The sequence below is a fragment of the Lipotes vexillifer genome, unplaced genomic scaffold, assembly GCF_000442215.2.
Source record: "Lipotes vexillifer unplaced genomic scaffold, Lipotes_vexillifer_v1.1 scaffold39, whole genome shotgun sequence".
Classification (NCBI taxonomy): domain Eukaryota; kingdom Metazoa; phylum Chordata; class Mammalia; order Artiodactyla; family Lipotidae; genus Lipotes; species Lipotes vexillifer.
In genome coordinates, this window is record NW_006787038.1 from 374,046 (window position 1) to 394,440 (window position 20,395).

The 20,395-nt window shown below is 54.5% G+C and overlaps 1 protein-coding gene across 1 annotated transcript in view; it reads left to right on the plus strand.

The window, feature by feature from the left end:
• PAPLN (papilin, proteoglycan like sulfated glycoprotein) overlaps nt 1-17,961 on the plus strand; it is a 31,769-nt gene extending 13,808 nt beyond the window's left edge. The window contains 13 exon segments of the mRNA XM_007459785.1: nt 5,578-5,658; nt 5,826-6,081; nt 7,105-7,231; nt 7,531-7,684; nt 8,690-9,167; nt 9,944-10,081; nt 10,217-10,341; nt 10,624-10,777; nt 11,634-11,771; nt 12,460-12,587; nt 12,694-12,802; nt 15,114-15,280; nt 17,648-17,961. Of these exon segments, the coding sequence (XP_007459847.1) occupies nt 5,578-5,658; nt 5,826-6,081; nt 7,105-7,231; nt 7,531-7,684; nt 8,690-9,167; nt 9,944-10,081; nt 10,217-10,341; nt 10,624-10,777; nt 11,634-11,771; nt 12,460-12,587; nt 12,694-12,802; nt 15,114-15,280; nt 17,648-17,961 (2,369 nt within the window).
• The last annotated feature ends 2,434 nt before the right edge of the window (nt 17,962-20,395 follow it).

Consider the following 20,395-nt stretch of genomic DNA (forward strand, 5'->3'; position numbering starts at 1 on the left):
TTCCCTGCTATCAACCTGGCCAGCCCTTCCTGCCGTTGGGCCTTTGCCTGTGCTGTCAGCCACCTGGAATGCTCTCACACATCACCGTGTGTGAAGCCTTTGCCACCCACAAAGTCCGGTTCTAGACAGCCTCACCAGGCAGTCCTGTTTCCCCCCTTGGAGGTAGCATCCCTTACCCCACCCCCATAGCTCACTGTAACTGCTGTCACTCTTAGGTTGGTTTCCTGGTGCTGCAGTGGTTGTACATGGCTTGTAGACCTACTAGCTGTAAGCTTCTTGAGGGCCAGGTCCCCTTCCTTCTTTCTGTTTATACCCCTGCAGAACTTAGCTAGCGCGTGCGAGGTACTCAGTCATTGTTGAATGACTGGGTGACTGAGTGCAGAGAGGGAGGCCGTCCAGGAAGGATTGTCCTCGCGTATTGCCTCTGCCTTCCCGCCTCCCCTCACCCCCGTCCCCAGTGGGAAGGAAGGTGTCCCAGTCGTGTGGAGCTGCAGGACAAAGGGCACAGAGGCCAGCAACTTACTTGGTGTGAGGAAGTGTTACTGAGGGAAGGTGTGGGTTGGGGCTGAGCCGGGGGGTGGGTGGTCGGCCTTGTGATACTGCAGAGAGGCGTTTGGCCCTGATGTGCTAATGATGGGGGAATGGTTGGGTTCCAGTGGAGGCACGTGGCAAGGTGGCTAAGAGCCACTGGCCTGGAGTCAACAGCTAACCTGGATTCAAATCTCCACTCCACTGCTGACCGGCCGTGTGGCCGTGGGCAACTGCCCCTCCTCTCTGATCCTCGGTTTGCCCATCCTTACAGTGGGGTTAATAAGACTGACTTTCCAGGCTCGTGATGATCGCTTGGCACAGTGCCTGAATACACAGTACCCCATAAGCAAAGGGTGGGTGGCAGTGGCAGTGAGGCTCTGGGGGACCCTGGGCCGGGCTCCTGGGGCTCCTTCGCCTGGGCCTGGCCCTTGGGGTGCACGAGCAGATGGATCCTCAGGCTCTTACAAGTCCAGCTCCCTGGAGCCACTCGGTGTCCCAGGACCCTGGATGCCTTCCTGGAAGAGGCTGTCCTGAACTTACCCCAGAGAGGCATTCACATAGGTCGAAGGGAGGGAAACAGAAAGAGAACTTCAGGCCAGGCTGAGTTGTAAAAGAAATAACCTTCATTGCTGTTTTCATAATTATAAAAATAATTATGTTCATTGTGGAAAATTTGGAGAATTTAGAAAATTAGTATATAGCGAGAAACTTAAATTACCCTTGACCCCATCCATCGTTGGGATAAATCTTTAGTGAACTTCCTTGTAACGTATGGGTGATTTTGTATCTCCTTTTTGCCCCTAATGACATTTGGTCTGTGAACATTTTCGTCTTGTGATTTCTAGGGGCTCCACAGAAGTCCATGGTGGGTATGAATTTAGAATTTAGGTGGTTCCTGCTGTTTTGGGTATTGTAACTAGTGCTGTAGTGCTTACTGGCAAGTGCCTGAGAGGAGGGGCCGAGGGTGCAAAGAGGCGGCCCCCTGAGGGGTGGGCTTCTGAGCAGACACACCGGACAGCTCTGCTTCCCCGTCTTTTCTAGACTCTTGAGCAGTGCTCGGCAATAGAAATAGAAGGCAAGCCCCACATGTCATTTAAAATTTTCTAAGAACATTTTATGTATTATTTTTAAGAGTTATTTATTTTATATATATATATTTATTTATTTATTTATTTATTTATTTTTGGCTGCATCAGGTCTTAGTTGTGGCATGTGGGATCTTCATTGAGGCAAGTGGGATCTTGCGGCACGCAGGCTTCTCTCTAGTTGTGGCGCGTTGGTTTTCTCTTCTCTAGTTGTGGCCCATGGGCTCCAGGGCGTGTGGGCTCTGTAGTTTGCAGCACGCAGGCTCTCTAGTTGAGGCACACAACCTCAGTGGTTGTGGCGCGCGGGCCCAGTTGCCCTGCGGCATGTGGGATCCTGGTTCCCCGACCAGGGATCGAACCCACAGTGCTATAATTTCACTGGTGTAGTCGATCTCGATTTAGATGTCATGAAACGTACAGTTGAAAAAGTAGATTCACATCCCCAAGTTGTTCCAGACATACTGAAGGTTTTTCAATAAATGAATCAAGTGTCAGTGTTTAAATTTAAAAATAATTCTAGTTCGGTAAAATTTAAAACTCAGTTTCTCAGTCCCTCAAGCCACATTTCAAGTGCTCAGTAACTGCGAGACCAGTAGGGGCCCAGGACTGGCCCTCGGCACAGGGTATGGGGGTGATGACAGGTCTGTCCAGGGAGGGTGCTCTTCGGGCTGGGGCGATGCTGAGGGCCTCAGGCCTCTGGCTACCGATTAAATTTGTCTAATAGGCCCAGGGGAGCCCCTGAAAGTTTTGGAGCTAGAAGTGACGCCATGAAAGATGTTTAGGACAGATTTGGCACCTGCCTGAGTGTCAGGCCAAAGTGGAGAGAGTTGAGAAGCAGGAGCCAGGTGGGGAGCAGGTGCAGAAATCCAGGCTCTTAGAGAGAATGATGGGAGTGGAGGGGCCAGCGCTGGCCCAGCAGAGCCTCATCCCCTGTGGGTGTGGGTGTGGGGAGGGGCCCCGGACTCCAAGTTAAGCCTGAAAAGGTGGCAGAGAAGAGTCACAGGAGGGGAAGCCAGAGGCAGGGTGGGCTTGGCAGAAAGGTGCCTTTCAGGCAACGGAGCGATAGCAGGAATTCCAAGGCTGGCTGGGGACTGTGAACGCAGGGCCGAATGTGCGTAGGAGACCAGAACAGGGGAGAGAACTGGAATCAGCCTTGTCCGAGGTTTTGGCCCAGGTTGGGTAGGTAATAAAATGAAAACAAAGATTTTACCTCTTCTCTACTGGAATCTTCCAACCCTAAATTATTATTTTTAAAATATTCCCTGGAGACGGGCAAGATGCCCATGTGAGAATGGGATTTTCACTTATTTTATTTTTTATAACTTTGTTCCACTGTGTAGTAATATGTTTATTGTGGAAAATTTGAAAAATTAACAAATAGAAGGAGAGGACCCTCCCCACCTCTGCCTCACAAAACACACACACACAAAGCACTCAGAAACTTTCACTGTGAGCATTTTGGTTGTTTTGTTTTTTTAATTTATTTTATTCAAGTATAGTTGATTTACGATGTTGTGTTAGTTTCTGCTGTACAGCAAAGTGATTCAGTTTTATTTCTTGAAAGATATATTTATCATTATTTTTTATTTTATTTATTTTTGGCTGCATTGGTTCTTAGTTGCGGCACGTGGGATCTTCGTTGAGTCATGTGGGATGTTTCGTTGCGGCGCCTGGGCTTCTCTAGTTGTGGCGTGGGTTCCAGAGTGCGTGGGCTCTGTGGCTTGTGGCACGCAGGCTCTAGTTGAGGTGCACGAGCTCAGTAGTTGTGGCACACAGGCTTAGTTGCCCCGTGGCATGTGGGATCCCAGTTCCCTGACCAGGGATCAAAACCGCATCCCCTGCATTGTAAGGCAGGTTCTTTACGTATATATGTTGTTTTCCATTATGGTTTATCCCAGGATATTGTATATAGTTCCCTGTGCTATACAGTAGGACCTTGTTGTTTATCCATCCTATATGTAATAGTTTGCACCTGCTAATCCCAAAGTCCCCATCTATCCCTCTCCCACCCCCCTCCCCCTTGGCAGCCACAAGTCTGTTCTCTGTGAGTCTGTTTCGCAGTCACTGTGAGCATTTTGGGGGTGTCCTGCTAGTATTCTTCTGGGTATCATTTTTTAAAATTCCTGTTATCCTAATTTTATCTACTCAGCCTTTTGCATTTTTTCTCTAATATTTTGTGATGAAAATCTTTTTAAGAACTTAATATTGAGGTGGTTAAACATCATACAGCGTAAAATTCACCCATGCTAATGGTACAGTTGGTGATTTTTAGTAAGTTTTCTAAGCTGGACAAGAGACGATGAGAAATTTGGATCACACTGGAAAGGTGAAGAGCTGTGTGCTGAGCAGCCACGTGCCCGCCATCAAGTTCACAACTAATATTTTGTTGTAATTACTTTTTCATCATCTACTCTCTATCCCTTCATCTATTAATCCAATTGTTTTTAATATGGATTTTTTTAAATTGACGTGAAAATCAACACAGTTAACCACTTTAAAGTATACAGTGTGCTGTTTTTATTTATTTATTTATTTTTGGCTGCACTGGGTCTTCGTTGCTGCACGCAGGCTTTCTCTAGTTGCGGCGAGCGGGGGCTACTCTTCGTTGCGGTGCGCGGGCTTCTCACTGCGGTGGCTTCTCCTGTTGAGGAGCATGGGCTCTGGGCGTGTGGGCTTCAGTAGTTGTGGCACATGGGCTCAGTAGTTGTGGCTTGCAGGCTCTAGGCACGCAGGCTCAGTAGTTGTGGTGCACGGGCTTAGTTGCTCCACGGCATGTGGGATCTTCCTGGACCAGGGCTCGAACCCATGTCCCCTGCATTGGCAGGCGGATTCTTAACCACTGCGCCACCAGGGAAGTCCAAGTAGACAGTGTGCTCTTATTTGTTGTGTTCACAATGTTGTACAACAACCAACTCTGTAGGTTCAAAAATTTTCACCACCCATATAAGCACCCTGTACCCATCAAGTAATGACTCCCCATTAACCCTAGTCCCCTTCCCTGGTCACGTGATCTGCTCTCTGTCTCTGTGCATTTGCCAATTCTAGATATATCAGATAAAAGGAAGAGCAGACCTTTTGCATCTGGCTTCTTCACTTAGCGGAATGTTTTTGAGGTTCATCCAAGTTGTGGCATACATCAGCACTTCATTCCTTTTTTCGGCTAAATCACATTCAATTATATGGATGTACCCAATTTGTTTATCCATGTGTCTGTTGTTGGATATTTGGGTTGTTTTCACCTTTTGGCCATAATGAATAATGCTGCTATGAACATATTCATGTAGGAGTTTCTGTGTGGGTGTATATATTCAATTCCCTTGGGTATATATTTAGAAGTGGAATTGCTGGGCTATATGGTAACTCTGTTTAACTTTTTGAGGAACTGCCAGGCTGTTTCCACAGTGTTGCACCATTTCACATTCCCACCAACAGTGCATGGGTTTCCAGTTTGTCCACATCCTCGCCGACACTTGTTATTTCAGTATTTTTTGATTAGAGTCATCCTAGTGCATACGAAGTGGTGTCTCCTTATGGCTCTGATTTGCGTTTCCTTAATGACTGATGTAGAGCATCTTTTCATGTGCTTGTTGGCCATCTGTGTGTCTTCTTTGGAGAAGCATATGTTCAAGTTCCTTGCCCATTTTAAAACTGGATTGTTTATCTTTTCATCAGTCCAATTAAAAATGTTTGTGTATCATTTTTTGTTTTATGTCATTGGGATCAAACATAAACGCTAAGTTTACATGTGGCTTTTCCTTTTGCTGAACACGTAACATGAGCATTTTCTATGCGATCAAAGACTCTCTTGAAACCTGGGAAGGGTGTTTACAAAAACACAAGTCTGCTCCTTTTTCCTTCTACTGTCCTGGGTTCCCCAGGTCCTGCCTGAGTAGTGGGGTGGGAGCAGATGTTGGTGGGGGTGGCCTTCCCTCTGCACCCTGACTGCCCCGGCTCCCTGCAGAAGTCCCCAGCATGCAGGACATGCACACCAGCCCCAGGGACCCGTGGATGTCTCTGGGCCCACGGGAGGCCCCCGCCTCAGGTGAGAAGCTCAGTGGAAGCCCCCAGCCCCGGGCCCTTGAGGTGGAGGTTGAGGGTGGCGGCAGGTGGTTTGGGGGGATGGGGAGAGGTGGGTCTGATGCGGACACAGATGGAGGGTGAGGAGCCAGGTGGAGACATCACATGACCTTTGCTTCCTCGTCTCTCTAGATTTCAGAGACCAGTGGTGGGCACCCCAGGAGCAACCCTCAGCTCGGGGTAACCCCAGAGGCAACCAGAGTCCACACCTGCCAGCCCCGGGCCCAGCCCCGTCTCTGCAGCATTCCTCACACCGGCAGCCCCTGCGGTCTGGCTTGGGGCCCCGTGACTGCAGACACAGCCCCCATGGGTGCTGCCCCGATGGCCACACTGCGTCTCTTGGGCCACAGTGGCAAGGCTGCCCGGGGGCCTCATGTCAGCAGAGCAGGTGGGTGCCTCTTCCTTCTCCCCAGGTCGAAGAGGGAAGGTGTGTGTTCAGGGGGTGTGTCTGATGCACGGGCAGTGTCTCTGCTCGGAGAGGGCTTGGGGTGGCTTAGCAGAGCTCCAGGCTGAGCTGCCCTAGTAGCGCAAAACCGAGGGCTTGGCTGCCTCTCGCTGAGGTCCTTAACGTGCCAGCTGTGGGCAAAACCCCCTGCTTTCTCTGCAGAACTCAGCCTGTTGAGATGTAGCCTGAGGCTCTGGGAAGGCAAGTGGGCTATGATTCTAGCTCTCCGATCCAAACCAGGCCCCCACTCCCTCAGGGGCCCTCCCTCAGGGGCTGTGGTGCTAAGGGCTGAGATTCGGGCGCCCAGCAGCCTGGGGGTGATTCTCAGCTCAGCCACTTACCGGCTGGGTGCTGGGTGACTTGGGGCAAGTTATTAACCTCTTTGATCTTGGCTTCCTCTGCTGAGAATTGGGAACAATGACAGCCACTGACTGGGGTTCCTGTGAGGCTGAAACGAATCACATGGTGCCTGGCACATAGAAGGTGCTTTGATATGTTCCTTCTTTCACCTTCCTTCCCAACTCCTGGTTGGTGGAGCTGAAATAAGGGGTGGGCTCCTTTGACACCCTCTTCTGCCCCGTCGCCCAACTGCTGCCATTTTGTAAAAACTCCCTGGGAACCTGGTATTTGGGCAGGTTCAGGTGAATTTCCCCCTCCTCGGTTTTGTGGTGGGCTGTGTGAGTTGAAGATCTCTCAGTTATTAAGGGTTCAGCTCTGCTTATTGTTTTCCTGTTGCCCTCACTGGGACCCTCTAAGCGGTCAGTGGACATGGCAGAGACTGAGGTTCACAAAATGGTTCTCCCTGCACGTGGGACAACCCGTCTCCCACGCGGATCTTCACCCGGTCAGCCCCTGGCTCAGGGAGCCTCAGAGCCTGGATCCTGGGATGCAGGAAGCTCGGGGTCCCTGGTAGGGGTGGGGGTCAGGGCTGGGTGGTGAGGGGAGGGCTGTGTGATGTCTGTCTAGGTTCGGGTGCTGTCCTGACGGGGTGTCTGTGGCCGAGGGGCCCCATCAGGCTGGCTGTGCAAGCTCTTATGGACACAGCAACACCGGGAGCAGGCCACAGTCGAGAGAGGTGGCTTCCATGGTAAGTGTCTGGTCCCATGAGGGGCAGGAGTCCAGCCCCCAAGCCTGCTCAATGCCACTGCGACCCAGGCTCCCTGCAGCTTTAGCCTTGGAGAGAGGAGGTCTCTGAAGCCGGCTGGACTGGACCATCCTCTGGAGGGCATAGGGCTTCAGCAACAGGCCTGGGCTGGAGCTGGGGGGTTCAGCCAACATTCTCCTGGCCTCTGATCTGCCCCCAGGGCTGGGGTTATGCTCCGTGTGTTCACAGTTCTGTCCCGCTTCCTGCCATCCCCCGCCTGGCAGCCTAGAGTTCCCGCCAAGAGCCAGACCTATTTCCAACTTCCCAACCTTGGGCTTCCTCCCCAGGCCCAGCAGAATGAGCCCAGTGAGTGCCGGGGCTCCCAGTTCGGCTGTTGCTACGACAACATGGCCTCTGCGGTGGGCCCTCTTGGGGAAGGCTGTGTGGGCCAGCCCAGCTACAGTGAGTGGATGCCCCTTCTTGTCCTTCCTGGTGGGTAGGCTCTGGTCCCACTGTGCTGGCCACCCCACCCAGAGCCGAGAACCTTCCTACTGCCTGGGTTATTGCTCTTTTCTTCCACAAATACTTGCTGATCACCTACTAGGTGCCGGGCCAGAGAACAGTGCAAGATTATTATCGTGTCCAACAGTTTGCACTTGTCGCCGCCTGGTTGCTTGAGGGAGTTGGGGAGAGTTGTCGGTGGGGGATTCCACAGAGAAGGAAGGCTGTGCTGCCCCCGGGGCTCAGGCCCCTCCAGAGACAGGGTGGTTAGGGCTGGGATGGACGGGGTGTCCCCACCCTGCCTGGGATGAGTCCTGGAGGGAGGGCTGTGAGGCGGGTGCATGGGTGGAGCGCCAGGGACCATCACAGGGACGTTGGAAGCTAGGTGGGCTGGTGGGCTGAGTCTGCAGGGTGCTGGGCACCTGGATGGGCTTTAAGCAGGGGCCAGCGTGGTCACATCTGAATGCGGAGAGGGAGCAGGCTGTGCCTGGGAGGAGGGCGATTATTATGGGCAGGCTGGTGGCTGGAGAAGGTTCAGAGCTGGTGAAGGGCCCTGGGAACAAGGGTGGGCCCCTCACTGGGCATCTTCACAGGCCTTTGGGGGCTCAGGGCTGGGTCCTCATTGTGAGCTAAGCACAGCAAGGTTTGGCCCTGGGGTTGCTCTGTGTGTGCCCTTGGGGCCTGGGTCAGGTGGGGAAGAGCACGAGGGAGCCTGTCCAGGGAGCTCGTGGCCCTGACCTTTGGACGGCTCTAGTTCTGGGGGTGGAGGTGGACGGGGATGATTGTGGAGGCTGCTGGGTTCCCAGCCCAGGGCAGGTCTGGGCAGTGAACAGACTGTCCCCAGGGCTGGTCAGGGGCCCAGTGTAGATGTGCTCCATACCCTGGGAAGGGCCTCACTTCTACCTGGGTGGCGTTTGCAGCTTCGTTACTGGCTCTCGGTGACCTGCGTCCTCCCTGCCCCCTCAGGGTACCCTGTGCGGTGCCTACTGCCCAGCGCCCATGGCTCCTGCACGGACTGGGCCGCCCGCTGGTACTTCGTTGCCTCCGTGGGCCAGTGTAACCGCTTCTGGTATGGTGGCTGCCATGGCAACGCCAATAACTTTGCCTCAGAGGAGGAGTGTGTGAGCAGCTGCCGGGGACCCCAACATGGGCCCCGCCGACACGACCCTGGGGCCTCTGGGCAAAGCACCCATAGAGACAGTGGCGGCAGCGGTCCTGGGGACCAGCAGGAGGCCAGCCGGCACGGGACGGGGCCTGTTGTCCAGAGAAAGCCCTTGCCTTCCGGTGGCCCCTGGTGGCAAGATCAAGAGCCTGGGCCGGGGGCCGTGGACCACAGACAGGCCTTTGGAGAAGGGCCCCAGGGCCAGGAGCTTGGGCCCAGTGCTGCTGGACTGGGCAGAGATGCAGGACCACCAGTGCCACCTTCCCACAGCTCCTCCTACAGGTGAGGCCCACCTTCCCCAGGTGGGGTGGGGGATTAGGGACCCAGGCCCAAGGGCTGAGCCTTTTGGAGCTAAAACCCTGAGGTCAGCTGGGCCCCCCTCCATCCCTAACCTGGAATCTTCCAAACAGCCCAGACTGGAGGGCCTTGCTACCATCATTCTACAGATGGGGAAGCTCAGGCTTTGGAGATATGAGACTTGCTCAGGGTCAGGCAGTCGGTGGATGGTGGTGCCTAGACTCTTCAGCAGATCTTGCCGGTATAGCCTAGGGCCTATCTAGTTGAGGCCTAGGTTATGAGCTTCATGACCTTTGGCAAGTCATCCAAATTCTTGAAGCCTCAGTTTCTTGACCTGTAAAATGGTGATGTGATCTCATAGGTTTAATGTGGGTCTCATTTGTTGTTAGTCTTGTGACTGTCATATTAATGAGATTTGGGAAGATTAAAAACAAAATAAATAAAACTTTGAATTCCAAAGGGACCAGGCATGTCTTTAGCCCCCCATGTGAACCTGGTGTTGCTTCTCTCCCAGCCTCTCCATCCCTGGGCTCTGTGCCTATTCTGTGCTCTTGCAGGAATAGGTTGAGGTAGCAGTGGCTGGCGATATTGGGGGTGGGGTGGGGGAGGGTGGATTCCTGAGTCCTCATGCTTCTGGAGCTTGGCTTCCCCTGGGACCCTCTGGCCCCACCGGTGCCCAGGATGGGATGGGCACCAAGCTTTCTGTGTGATGAAGTCCCTGGTCCCGGCACTCATGCAGACCCTCCCTCCCACCTTTCCAGGATCACCCTGGCAGGCTCAGAGCTCTCCCTGGTACAGGTGGCCCTGGGGCAGCTGGTGCGGCTCTTCTGCCCAGATGACAGCTCCCTGGACCCCCACGCTAGGTGGCAGAAAGACGGGCGGCCCATCTCCTCTGCCAGGTGTGTGTGCAGCCTGCACAGCCCCTCTGATCTCCTGGGACGGTCGGGTGAGCGTGGGGCGACGGCGCCTCTTATAGGAGCCAGGCTCATCGTTGCCTCAGGAGCCCAGAGCTCAAGCGCCCAATCTTCATTCAGGCACCAGCTGCAGCCCGATGGCTCCCTGGTCATCAGCCCCCTGCGGGCAGAGGATACTGGCACCTACAGCTGTGGCAGCACGAGGCCAGACCGTGACTCTCAGAAGATCCAGCTTCGCATCACAGGTCTCTGTCCCCACCCCCCCGCAGTGGGTTCTCATGGGCCCCAGGGTGGGGTACCGGCCAGGCGGGCCTGGGCCGGGGGCCCTCCACACTGGAGGACTAGTGATTCCTTGGGCCAAGGCCGCCTGATGGCAGGGACCACATGCTCCAGCTGGGCTGGGGTGGATGTGTTGCCCCTCGTGGCCCTCATTTCTCCATTGGTTCCCTGCGGGCCCCATGGCCCACCCTTCCTTCCACCCCCTTCTCCCCACAGCTCACCCCTTGCTTCTCCTGGCCTCATGACAGGGGGTGACGTGGCCGTGCTTCCTGAGGCTGAACCAAGGCACTTCCCTCAGGCCAGGGACCCAGCCCAGGACCACAGTCCTCGGGACCCCAGCCTAGGGGGCAGTTCTGGGGGCCGGGGGGCCGTCTCCTCCTCACACCCATGGCCCACGAGCAGGTAACAGTGCGCAGTGCTGTCCCGCTCGTGGTCTTCCCCACTGAGGCCGGGGTTAGGGGAGGTCTTGGGGAGAGCGGGGGGAGGGTGGGTGGTCCCAGGCCAGCGTGTGCTGTGAGCAAGCTTGCTGGCCCCTGCTCAGGGCTCTGTGAGGGGAGGGCTGGGGAAGCATGGCTCCCCGGGCTCAGCGTCTGGAGGAGGAAGGGGACCCCGCTCACCACCCCGAGCCGTGGGGAACGGAGCCGGGGGCCGGCCCAGGCCTTGTCCCGCTCGTGGTCTTCCCCACTGAGGCCGGGGTTAGGGGAGGTCTTGGGGAGAGCGGGGGGAGGGTGGGTGGTCCCAGGCCAGCGTGTGCTGTGAGCAAGCTTGCTGGCCCCTGCTCAGGGCTCTGTGAGGGGAGGGCTGGGGAAGCATGGCTCCCCGGGCTCAGCGTCTGGAGGAGGAAGGGGACCCCGCTCACCACCCCGAGCCGTGGGGAACGGAGCCGGGGTCCGGCCCAGGCCTCAGGAGCCGAGGAAGGGGAGGACACCGGCAGCTAGAGGGCCTGAGAAGGCCTTGAAGAAGGGGACACAGAGAGCTGGGGGTGCCCAAGTCAAGGACCTGGAGGCAGACGCGCAGGTTGGGCGGGGAACAGTCGGAGGTTCTGGGTGGGGAGGTGCGATAAGCCACAGGTGTGTTTTAGACCTGGTCCAAGATGTCCCAACCGGAACAAAGGGGTGATGCCGGGAAGCGGAATCTGGCTGGAGAGGGAGAAGGGGCCCACGAGGCTGTGCGGAGGTCCCGTCCCCTGACGTGGGTGGGAGTGTGGGAGAGGCAGCGGCAAGGACCCCCTCACGGCTGTGGGGTGCTTGCTCTGCAGGCTGCGTCTGGACCGGCACCAGCCTGGGGTGGTGGACGCCCATCCAGGCCAGCAGATCCGGCTGACCTGTCGTGCCGAGGGCTTCCCACCCACAAGCGTCGAGTGGCAGAGAGATGGGCAGCCCCTCTCTTCTCCCAGGTTCGTTCAGCTCCTTTCCCCTCCCTCCTGGCCAGCCTCCAGCCGCACCCCCACTGGGGGAGGGAGCTGCAGGTGCCCCCTGGTCCTGAGCAGGACCCCAGGGCCCCTTGAGGGTTGGAGCTGTGGCGTCGGGCTCCTCAGGCAGACTGCATTTGGGTCTCTGGGCCTTTCCGGACTGTGGTTAGAGGACAGAAGTAAGGGCCCGCTAACAGAGGTGACAGCTGAGTGAGGAAACGGAGGCAGACACACTTCTGGCTGTCATCACAAGGGCTCACGGTTGTTGGGCCCGTTCGGAGGTGAGGCTTTTCTCCTCCGTATGGCCTGCAGAGGAGGCCAAATAGGTGGGTGCTATTTTATCCCCATTTGACACGCACAAGCTGAACACCACACAGCTCCTAAGTGGTAGAACCAGAACTGAGCCTAGTAAACAAGTGTAGCAAAAACTAGAAACCCAAACCAGAATTATTTTGTATCAGAAAACTTGTTTATTCAGGCTCTAAAGTCAGGCATCTTTAAGGAGAGTGCCAGCAGCTGGAGGGCCTGAGGGCCGGAGGCCTACTGGCCCTTGGTCAGATCCCAGTGACAGCGGGGGCTGCTCAGCCTCTCACCAGGGGAGGGAAGATCCTGCCCCTCCTGCCCCCTGCCGGGCACCTTGGGGTGGGGACACCTGATTGTGCTTGGCCCCCAGACACCAGCTGCAGTCCGACGGCTCCCTGGTCATCAGCCGCGTGGCTGTGGAAGATGGAGGCTTCTATACCTGTGTTGCAGTCAACGGGCAGTACCGAGACCAGCGCTGGGTCCAGCTCAGAGTTCTGGGTAAGGTGGCAGTCCCGGGCGGGAGGGTGAGTGTGGCCGGTGGCCTCTGAGGTCAGGTGGGGCAGGATGGGCGTGGTGGCTGACAGTGCCCCCTCCTTGGGCCCAGGGGAGCTGACAATCACAGGGCTGCCCTCTACGGTGATGGTACCAGAAGGTGACACGGCCAGGCTGCTGTGTGCGGTGGCGGGCGAAAGCGTGAACATCAGATGGTCCAGGTAAGGCTCTCCTCCAGGCAGGCCTGGCCCTCGGGCCCTCGGACCTGAGGTGGTACAGCCCAGAGGGGGTGCACCTTCCTGCGGGACGCTGCGGTCACCACCGCCCCCTCCCCTTATTCTTCCACTCCCGCCTCCCGGCCTGGTGTCAGGGAAGGGGCCACAGCGCCCTCATCCTGACACCCGGAAGCCCCCCGGGACTGCTCTTTTCTGTTGGTTGGGCTACCCCGGGTTTCTCAACCTCGGCACTATTGAGATTTTGGGCTGACACGTTCGTCTGTTGGGGTGCGCTGGAGGACGTCTAGCAGCGTCCAGGCCATCTACCTGCCAGATGCCAGTGGCACTCCCTCCCAGGTCATGGCAATAAAAAGTCTCCAGATGTTGCCAAATGTCTTCTGGGTGACAGAATCTCCACTGGCGTTGAGAAACCCTGGGCTGCACACAGCTTTGAGGACTTCAGTGGTCTTTTACCCCAAATCTGTTGGTCTTTTATTCATTCAGCAGTTTTTTGCCTAATTCCTCCTTGCAATATGTCAGGACTAGGCTAGGCTCTGGGGATCCTGGGGTAATCTGAGCTCCCCAGAAACTCCCAGGCAGGAGATGGCCCAGTGTCCCCCAGGCTCCAGAGGTTTGCCCTAAGTGCGTCTGTGCACAGTGGGGTGAGGCTGTCTTCTGCCTGGGAGAATGGATGAAGGGAAGGATGTTCTTGGTCAAGCCTCAAGGGTGAGTATTGGAGCGATGATGCCAGGATGGGAATGGGCCTGCACACTGGCAGGAACGGTGAGGGTCACGGAGGTCGGCTGCCTCTCTGTGGCCTTGATGCCAGGGAAGGTGGTGGGACCCTCTGCAGGCTTCTCAGCTGGTGCCCTCAGCCGGCCCTGCCCTGATGAGCTGTGGCTGTGATTATCCTATCAGGCCTGGATCTTCCCAGCAGCAAACATGCTCAGGACACCTCTCTTCAAAATAAACAAACATAACCACACCCTCCTCTGACCCAGTGTTTCCCTGCAGGGGGCCCTATATCGAGTCCCCTTTCATGCACGGCTGTTTACATTGTCTTGGTCTGCTCACCTCCCTGCTGGCAGCTCAGCCCTTGCCCGGGGCCTCTCCTCCACCCCCGCACCCCCATGCCAGGGACACTGCTCTGCCCGAGGTCACCAGTACCTCCCTGTTCCTCAGTCCTTGAACAGACTCAGTCCCACATGACCTGCAGTCTCCTTCCTGCTTCTCCGGCTGCAGCTTCTGCTTTCCTGGCCCGCTCATCACACATCCCTCTTTCTGAGAGGCTGGTGTACCTTGAGGTCTGTCCTTGGTCTTCGGTCCTCGGCTTTTCTCTAACTTCACCTTGGGTAGCCCTGTAGACGTGAAGTTTCCAGGACCATCAGTGCTGAGACACTGCCTGGGTCCAGACCTCAAACCTGATGGCTCCTGGTGTCTCAGAGCACCCGAAATGCGAAATGGGGGGACATAACCTCACCATTCACTCCTCATCCTGCCCTGGATCTCCCCACAGTGGAGGGGCACCACCACTGCCCAGTAACCAAGCTAGGAACCTGCTACCCTTGATCTCTTCTCCCCTACCTCCCACCTCTGACCCTCACCCAGGTCCCTTTGCTTTACTCTCTGGTCAACCTGTGTGCACACCTGCGGCAGCCACTCACCTGGCCTCTGCCCTCGGACTTGTCCCTGCCCCACGCTGCGGTTGGTGAGCCTTTCCAAGCACACGTGGCGCTGTCAGTCCTGCTCAGCTCACACCCCTCGCTTACCCCCAGGATCTGGTCCAGACTCCTGACGGGAGCCGTGTGCACTTCCTCCCACGCCCACTCTCCTCGCTGCGGCCGTGGCCTTCCTTCAAACCCCCGAGTCCTCCTGTCAGCCAGCCGCTCCTCCTCACCCTCAGGTCAGGCCTCGGCCAGCTGTCCTCCTTAGGGAAGGCTCCCCTACCACCTGCACCCCGCCCCACCTCGCTGTAGGCAGGATGCTCGTGTCCTTCATCCCACTGCTTAGAGGACCTCTGGGGACGAAGAGGGAGAGAGAGACTCCTGTGGGGATAAGGGGAAGATCTACAGTCACTTAGATCGGCTGGTGTGAGTCCACCTCACTTCCGAGGTATTTTGCTTCGGCGTTGCTGGTCTGTCATCTTGGTACCAGACCCATCCCTTCCTTAAGGTGAGGGGCCGCAAAGAGGGAGTCGTTGGCTCTGGAGTGGCCTTGGATCACCACCTCCCCCTGGCCCCGGGAGGGCTGGCACAGCTTCCCAGGGCATGAAAATGAGGGCCTGGACAGCTCTCCCAGTGTCCTCTCCCCCCACCAGGAATGGGCTGCCGGTGCGGGCTGATGGCCACCGTGTCCACCAGTCCCTGGATGGCACACTGCTGATCCACAACCTGCAGGCCAGGGACGAGGGCTCCTACACATGCAGCGCCTACCGTGGAAGCCAGGCGGTCAGCCGCAGCACCGAGGTGAAGGTGGTTCCGCCGGGTAAGGAAGGCCTACCCCAGGCATCTGCTTGTCCTTGAGAGCTGGATGCCTGCTGCAGAATGCAGAGGGGGCAGACTCTGCAGTCCAAGGGACTCAACTCCAAATCCTGCCTCACCTTGCCAGTTCCTGGTAGTGTGACTTGGAGCAGGCCAGTTATCATGGGGCTTGAAACAGCCCTGGGAGAGAACTGCCAGGGCCTTTCCATGCTGGTCAGCCTGGATGGTCAGGCCTGGCTACCTCCTGTCTGTGGGGCTGAGGTTGGAATTGGCCAGGCTAAAGGTTGAAGTCTGGTAGAAATGTTGCTTAGTGAGCGGGACTGACAGTAGGCTTCCAGTCTGAGCTCCTTCAGACAGCGACTGGGACGCGCACGTCCCAGGGCCCAGCGCAGTGCTCAGCATCACCAGGTGCTCAGAGACTCAGTGACAGAGTACGTGCCTGCGTGAAGGCGTTGCCTTGGCCAAAGCACCGTCCTGCAGGGGCCACTTTTCACCTCTGTCCTGCCCAGCAAATAGATCCTTGTCTGTGTATTTACCAAACTTACGAGACTTGAGACAGGCCAGAAGGCAGATTTATGTGAGGAGGGCTGTTAGGAGGATCCAGATGGGCATGTTTGTGATTAGCTATAGACAAGTCTACCTGGGAAGCTAAACTGTAATCAGAAATTTGGTTGATGCTGAAGTTTGGTGGGGCTCCTGATGTGGTGACGTGACTGCCTTCCTGGATAGGACACTATGGCATCAGTCTAGCTACCTTTCTCCCGCCCCGTTAGATGAGCGTTGCTAATCTTACTTTTTGTGTGTGTGGGCAGCAGGGGGGACCTTTCTTGATGAGAAGCTATCTCCCTCCCTCCTTTAACAGTGTTCGTTCCACCGATTAGGCTGCATGTTATCTGCTGTCACCCATTTAAGCTTTTCGTAGCATTTCACTGCTTGAGGCTGTCTCACTGTGCCCTATTCGTGGTTTGGTGGCATGTTGGAACTGCAGTGTTCGAATCAGGGTGGGGGGCCTTGAGCTAGTCACACTCTGGTGTAAGGGACATACTTCTACTGTGAAGACCTCTCAAGCTTTTTGCCTAAAAGTTTAGGGTGAGAAACAGAAAATACTGTAGGGTTAAAACATAGGAGGGGCGGTCACTCATACTTCTCTAAGTGAGTGGGAATGCTATGGGGCAAAACAGTTACATGCGCACATTCTAGCCATGCTTACTATGTGCCCCAGGTGCTATTATTATCTCCACTTCAGATAAGAAAACTGAGACACAGAGAGCTTAAGTAATATTAATTTGCCCAGAGACCCCCGGCTAGAAGTGGCAAGAGCCATGATGGCGCCCAGGCAACCAGCGTGCTTCACCAGCAAGCCCAGCACCTCCTCACCTCTGGCTGTGATGGGTCCAAGGGCTGCAATGGCTGAGATAAAGTTGATACCAAAGTTATGATTTTTAAGAATAGGCATAGATGGCTTTTTACGTAAATGTAAGTAGTTCGTACTCTTGTATTATCGATAAACCAAGCCTTTATACAGCCGTCCACTTGTTAGGTATGGTCTTTCAGTTATATCCTGGGAGGGAGCAGGGGAGAGGGCATGGAGTAGGCCATCCCCAGCCCCACGAGGTGACTTAAGGGAGGTGCTGCTCAGGCCTAAGCCAAGCTGAGTCATAAGAGCCCCTTCCAGAAAGAAAAGGCCACTTCAGTGCTAAGATGAAGCAGCAGGATGAAACTCTCACAGGGATTTATAAGATACTGAAGCTTCCAGTAAATTCAGAGGGGGAGGCAACCAGTGCTTTGTGCTCGATGTAGTATCAGTGCCACAGTTCACAGCCTGTCCTCCTGTCACCTTGCCTAATACTCTTTGCTGTCTCCGGGGGAAGTGGAAAAATTGGAAAGATGGGGAACTAAGTGACTAAGCTGGGGCTATTGAAGGCACAAAACTTTTGAGGGAGGAGGAAACCAGTAGTGAAAGAGAACACAGCCTTTGCCGACTCAATTGTGCTTAGGGCTGACCCTGCTCTCTCTTCTGCCCCATCCACAGGCTGCAACAGTGTCGTCCAGCTCTTCGGGTCTCAGTGGTCAGGGCAGGGGGTTAACTTCCAGAGATGTTTAATCGTCCAGGCAGTCAATATTTGGGAGTCTGTGATGGGCTGTGCACTGGGTGGAAGCTGCAAAAGAATGGGAGGACCACTGCATGCTGAAGTGAGGCCAGTGACAATGGAAACTGAGAGCCATCCCATAGCTGTACATACAGGTGTCACAAGGTTACAGAGTGAGAGCACTTTCCTTTCAGGGAAACAAAATGAAATGAAATGGTAGGGGAGAGTTCTCAGCCTACACAGAGCTTTCTTACCACCCTCTCTCCCCTGCTGTCTTGCAGCACTGGCCACCGTGCCGAGGGACCCTGGCAGGGAGTGCATCGACCAGCCGGAGCTGGCCAACTGTGATTTGATCCTGCAGGCCCGGCTCTGCGGCAACGAGTACTACTCCAGCTTCTGCTGTGCCAGCTGTTCCCGGGTCTAGCCTCCTGCACAGCCCATCTGGCAGCAAGGATACAACTCACAGGGCTGGGAGAAGGGAAGAAAGGCTCTCGGTCTCCCCTGTCTGGCTGGCAAAGGGAGTTCTCCTCCGGAGACACTGGCCTCTTCAGAGCTGCTCCAGCAGTTGAGCACCAGCGGCAGCCTCCCTCTGTAGTCCCAGCAGTGTTTGCTTCTCGGACGTACCACACGCGCCTGCTGAGTTGTCAAGAAGAAGCATCTATTTGGATAAGGACATCCTTCACTTTACAACTTCCCTCTAAAATTTGTTACACAGGATCAGTTCACTGTGTTTTAAAGGAAGCCACCAGGGTTCTCACTTCATTTAAACCTGTGTGGGGAGGTGTGTAACGATCTCAAAGTTAATACCTATCTTCTACGGGAACACTAACTCCTGTTGTGTCAGGGAAGCATACTTTGATAGAACTATGTCTCATCTGGGGTCCAAACAGCGGTTCACTGCTCTAGCCTCTCTCGCCCTTCTAGGTAGTATAGCAAGCAGCTTCAAATCCCATCTGTGCGTATGGTCATTAACAGCATGATGTTTGTGAAAACTGTCGACGAAGTGGAATATAAATGAAAGGCTCAGTATAGGGATTTGGGATGAAAGAGCAGCCATGCATCATTATCTGAGTATGAAAGAACTAGAAAAGCTCCTTCCTTTCATCAAGAGGCTGGAGCCTTCCTCCCGAGGTGGACATGCAAAGCCAAGCCGTGAGGATCATCTCACACCTGCAGGGAGCAGGCGGGCCTGTTCGGTGCAGTGACCAACAAGGAGCCTCTCCTCCTCAAGCCGGTATGTCTGATGCAAAATACTTGCTGCCAGATAAAAAGCAGACTGTTGGGCTTCCCTGGTGGAGCAGTGGTTAAGGATCCGCCTGCCAATGCAGGGGACACGGGTCTGAGCCCTGGTCCAGGAGGAGCCCACATGCTGCAGAGCAACTAAGCCCGCGAGCCACAACTACCGAAGCCCATGTGGCTAGAGCCCGTGCTCCGCGACGAGAAGCCACCGCAATGAGAAGCCTGCGCACCGCAACGGAGTAGCCCCCGCTCGCTGCAACTAGAGAAAGCCTGTGTTGCAGCAGCAAAGATCCAACTCAGCCCAAAATAAATAAGTAAATAAAACAAAAACACTATTATAGAAAACAGCACCAGCAGGATGGGGGTGGGGACCAATGGAGTAGAGGGCGATGTAATACAGGGAAGTGGTTTCAGAAATGGTTTGAGTTGGAAGAGGTCATTCTTCCTCTCTTGGAGCCTCTTAATTCCTTGCTGCTAAATCAAGAGGCCTCGTTTCAGTGAGTTTCCGAGTTTCTTTCCACTTTAACCTTCTACACATCCTCCAGAGGACTGGCTGGGCCTAGTAACAGAGGTTATTCTGGGACACAAGAAAGACAGGCATTACAGGGAAAGGTGACTATTTTATTACCAACACACTGGCTGGAAAAGACAAACAGCTGCATCATGGGTGAGTGATACTTCTTGGTCTACCTCTCATTCAACAAAAGAAATGTGGTGGCACAGGTCTTTTTTTCTTTTCATTTTTTAAAAAATATTGAGGTGCATCCCTTTCCCTAACCATGGCTGGTTTTGCTGTAGAAATTGGAAACTAAGGGCTACCTTCTTGGGCTCCCCCGTTCTTTAGTTAAACTAGTATTTGGCAAATTTTTGACACACTTCGGAAGGTAAGTTTGAGGTTAGTTAGTTCTTGGAACTAGTCACAGAGTAGTGGGGTAAGGTTAGAGGTGAGAGTAAAACTCAATCTAGACCAGTGGTTCTCAACCTTCTTCCATACTGGGAGCTTTTTAAAACACTGAACCTGGGGTTCTACTCTCCAGAGATTTTGATTTAATTGGTCTGGAGTATGGGCCAGGCATGAGGATTTTAAAATCTCCCAGATGATTCTAATATGCATTCAAAGTTGGAAATCACTGCTCCAGCCCAACTTCTCAGAATGTGAATCTCGTTAAAATGCAGATTCTGATTACTAGGTCTGGGGTCGGCTGAGGTTCTGTATCTCTAACCAGCTGCCAGGTTGAAGTCTGCACTTTGAGCAAGAAGAATCTGACATCAGAGATGCGCTTAGGAACAACCAAAAACCTAAAGTGTGGATACAAATATGAATTTTAAGAATATACTAGTCACAGTGAAAGATTTTCTAGCCATCAACCTAGAAATCTGTGGCGGCAGTAGAATGGAGAGAGAGAGGACAAGACCAAAAAGAACCAAAACTCACTTGCTAATAAAGGGGAAAGAATAGCCCTTCATGGCCAAAAGCTTCTACCACGAACATTTATTTCTGTTAAAGCAGATTATAAATTCTCATCAGTACAAATATATATAACTTACATTTGATTGTAAGGCCAACGTTCAAAAGTAAAAATGAGATGGGATCTCATGTTGTTACCAGAGGTCAAGTGGCTGCAACTGGCAAATGGGATGTTCTGCTCACTGGGAGGGAGAGGGATGGACACCCCCCCACACGCACACGCACACGCACACACAGTGCTAATAAAACTAGAACCTCCATCCCCACAAAACTCATGGGAACAAAACTTAAAGGACAAAGCAAAACCCACCAAGACCTACAC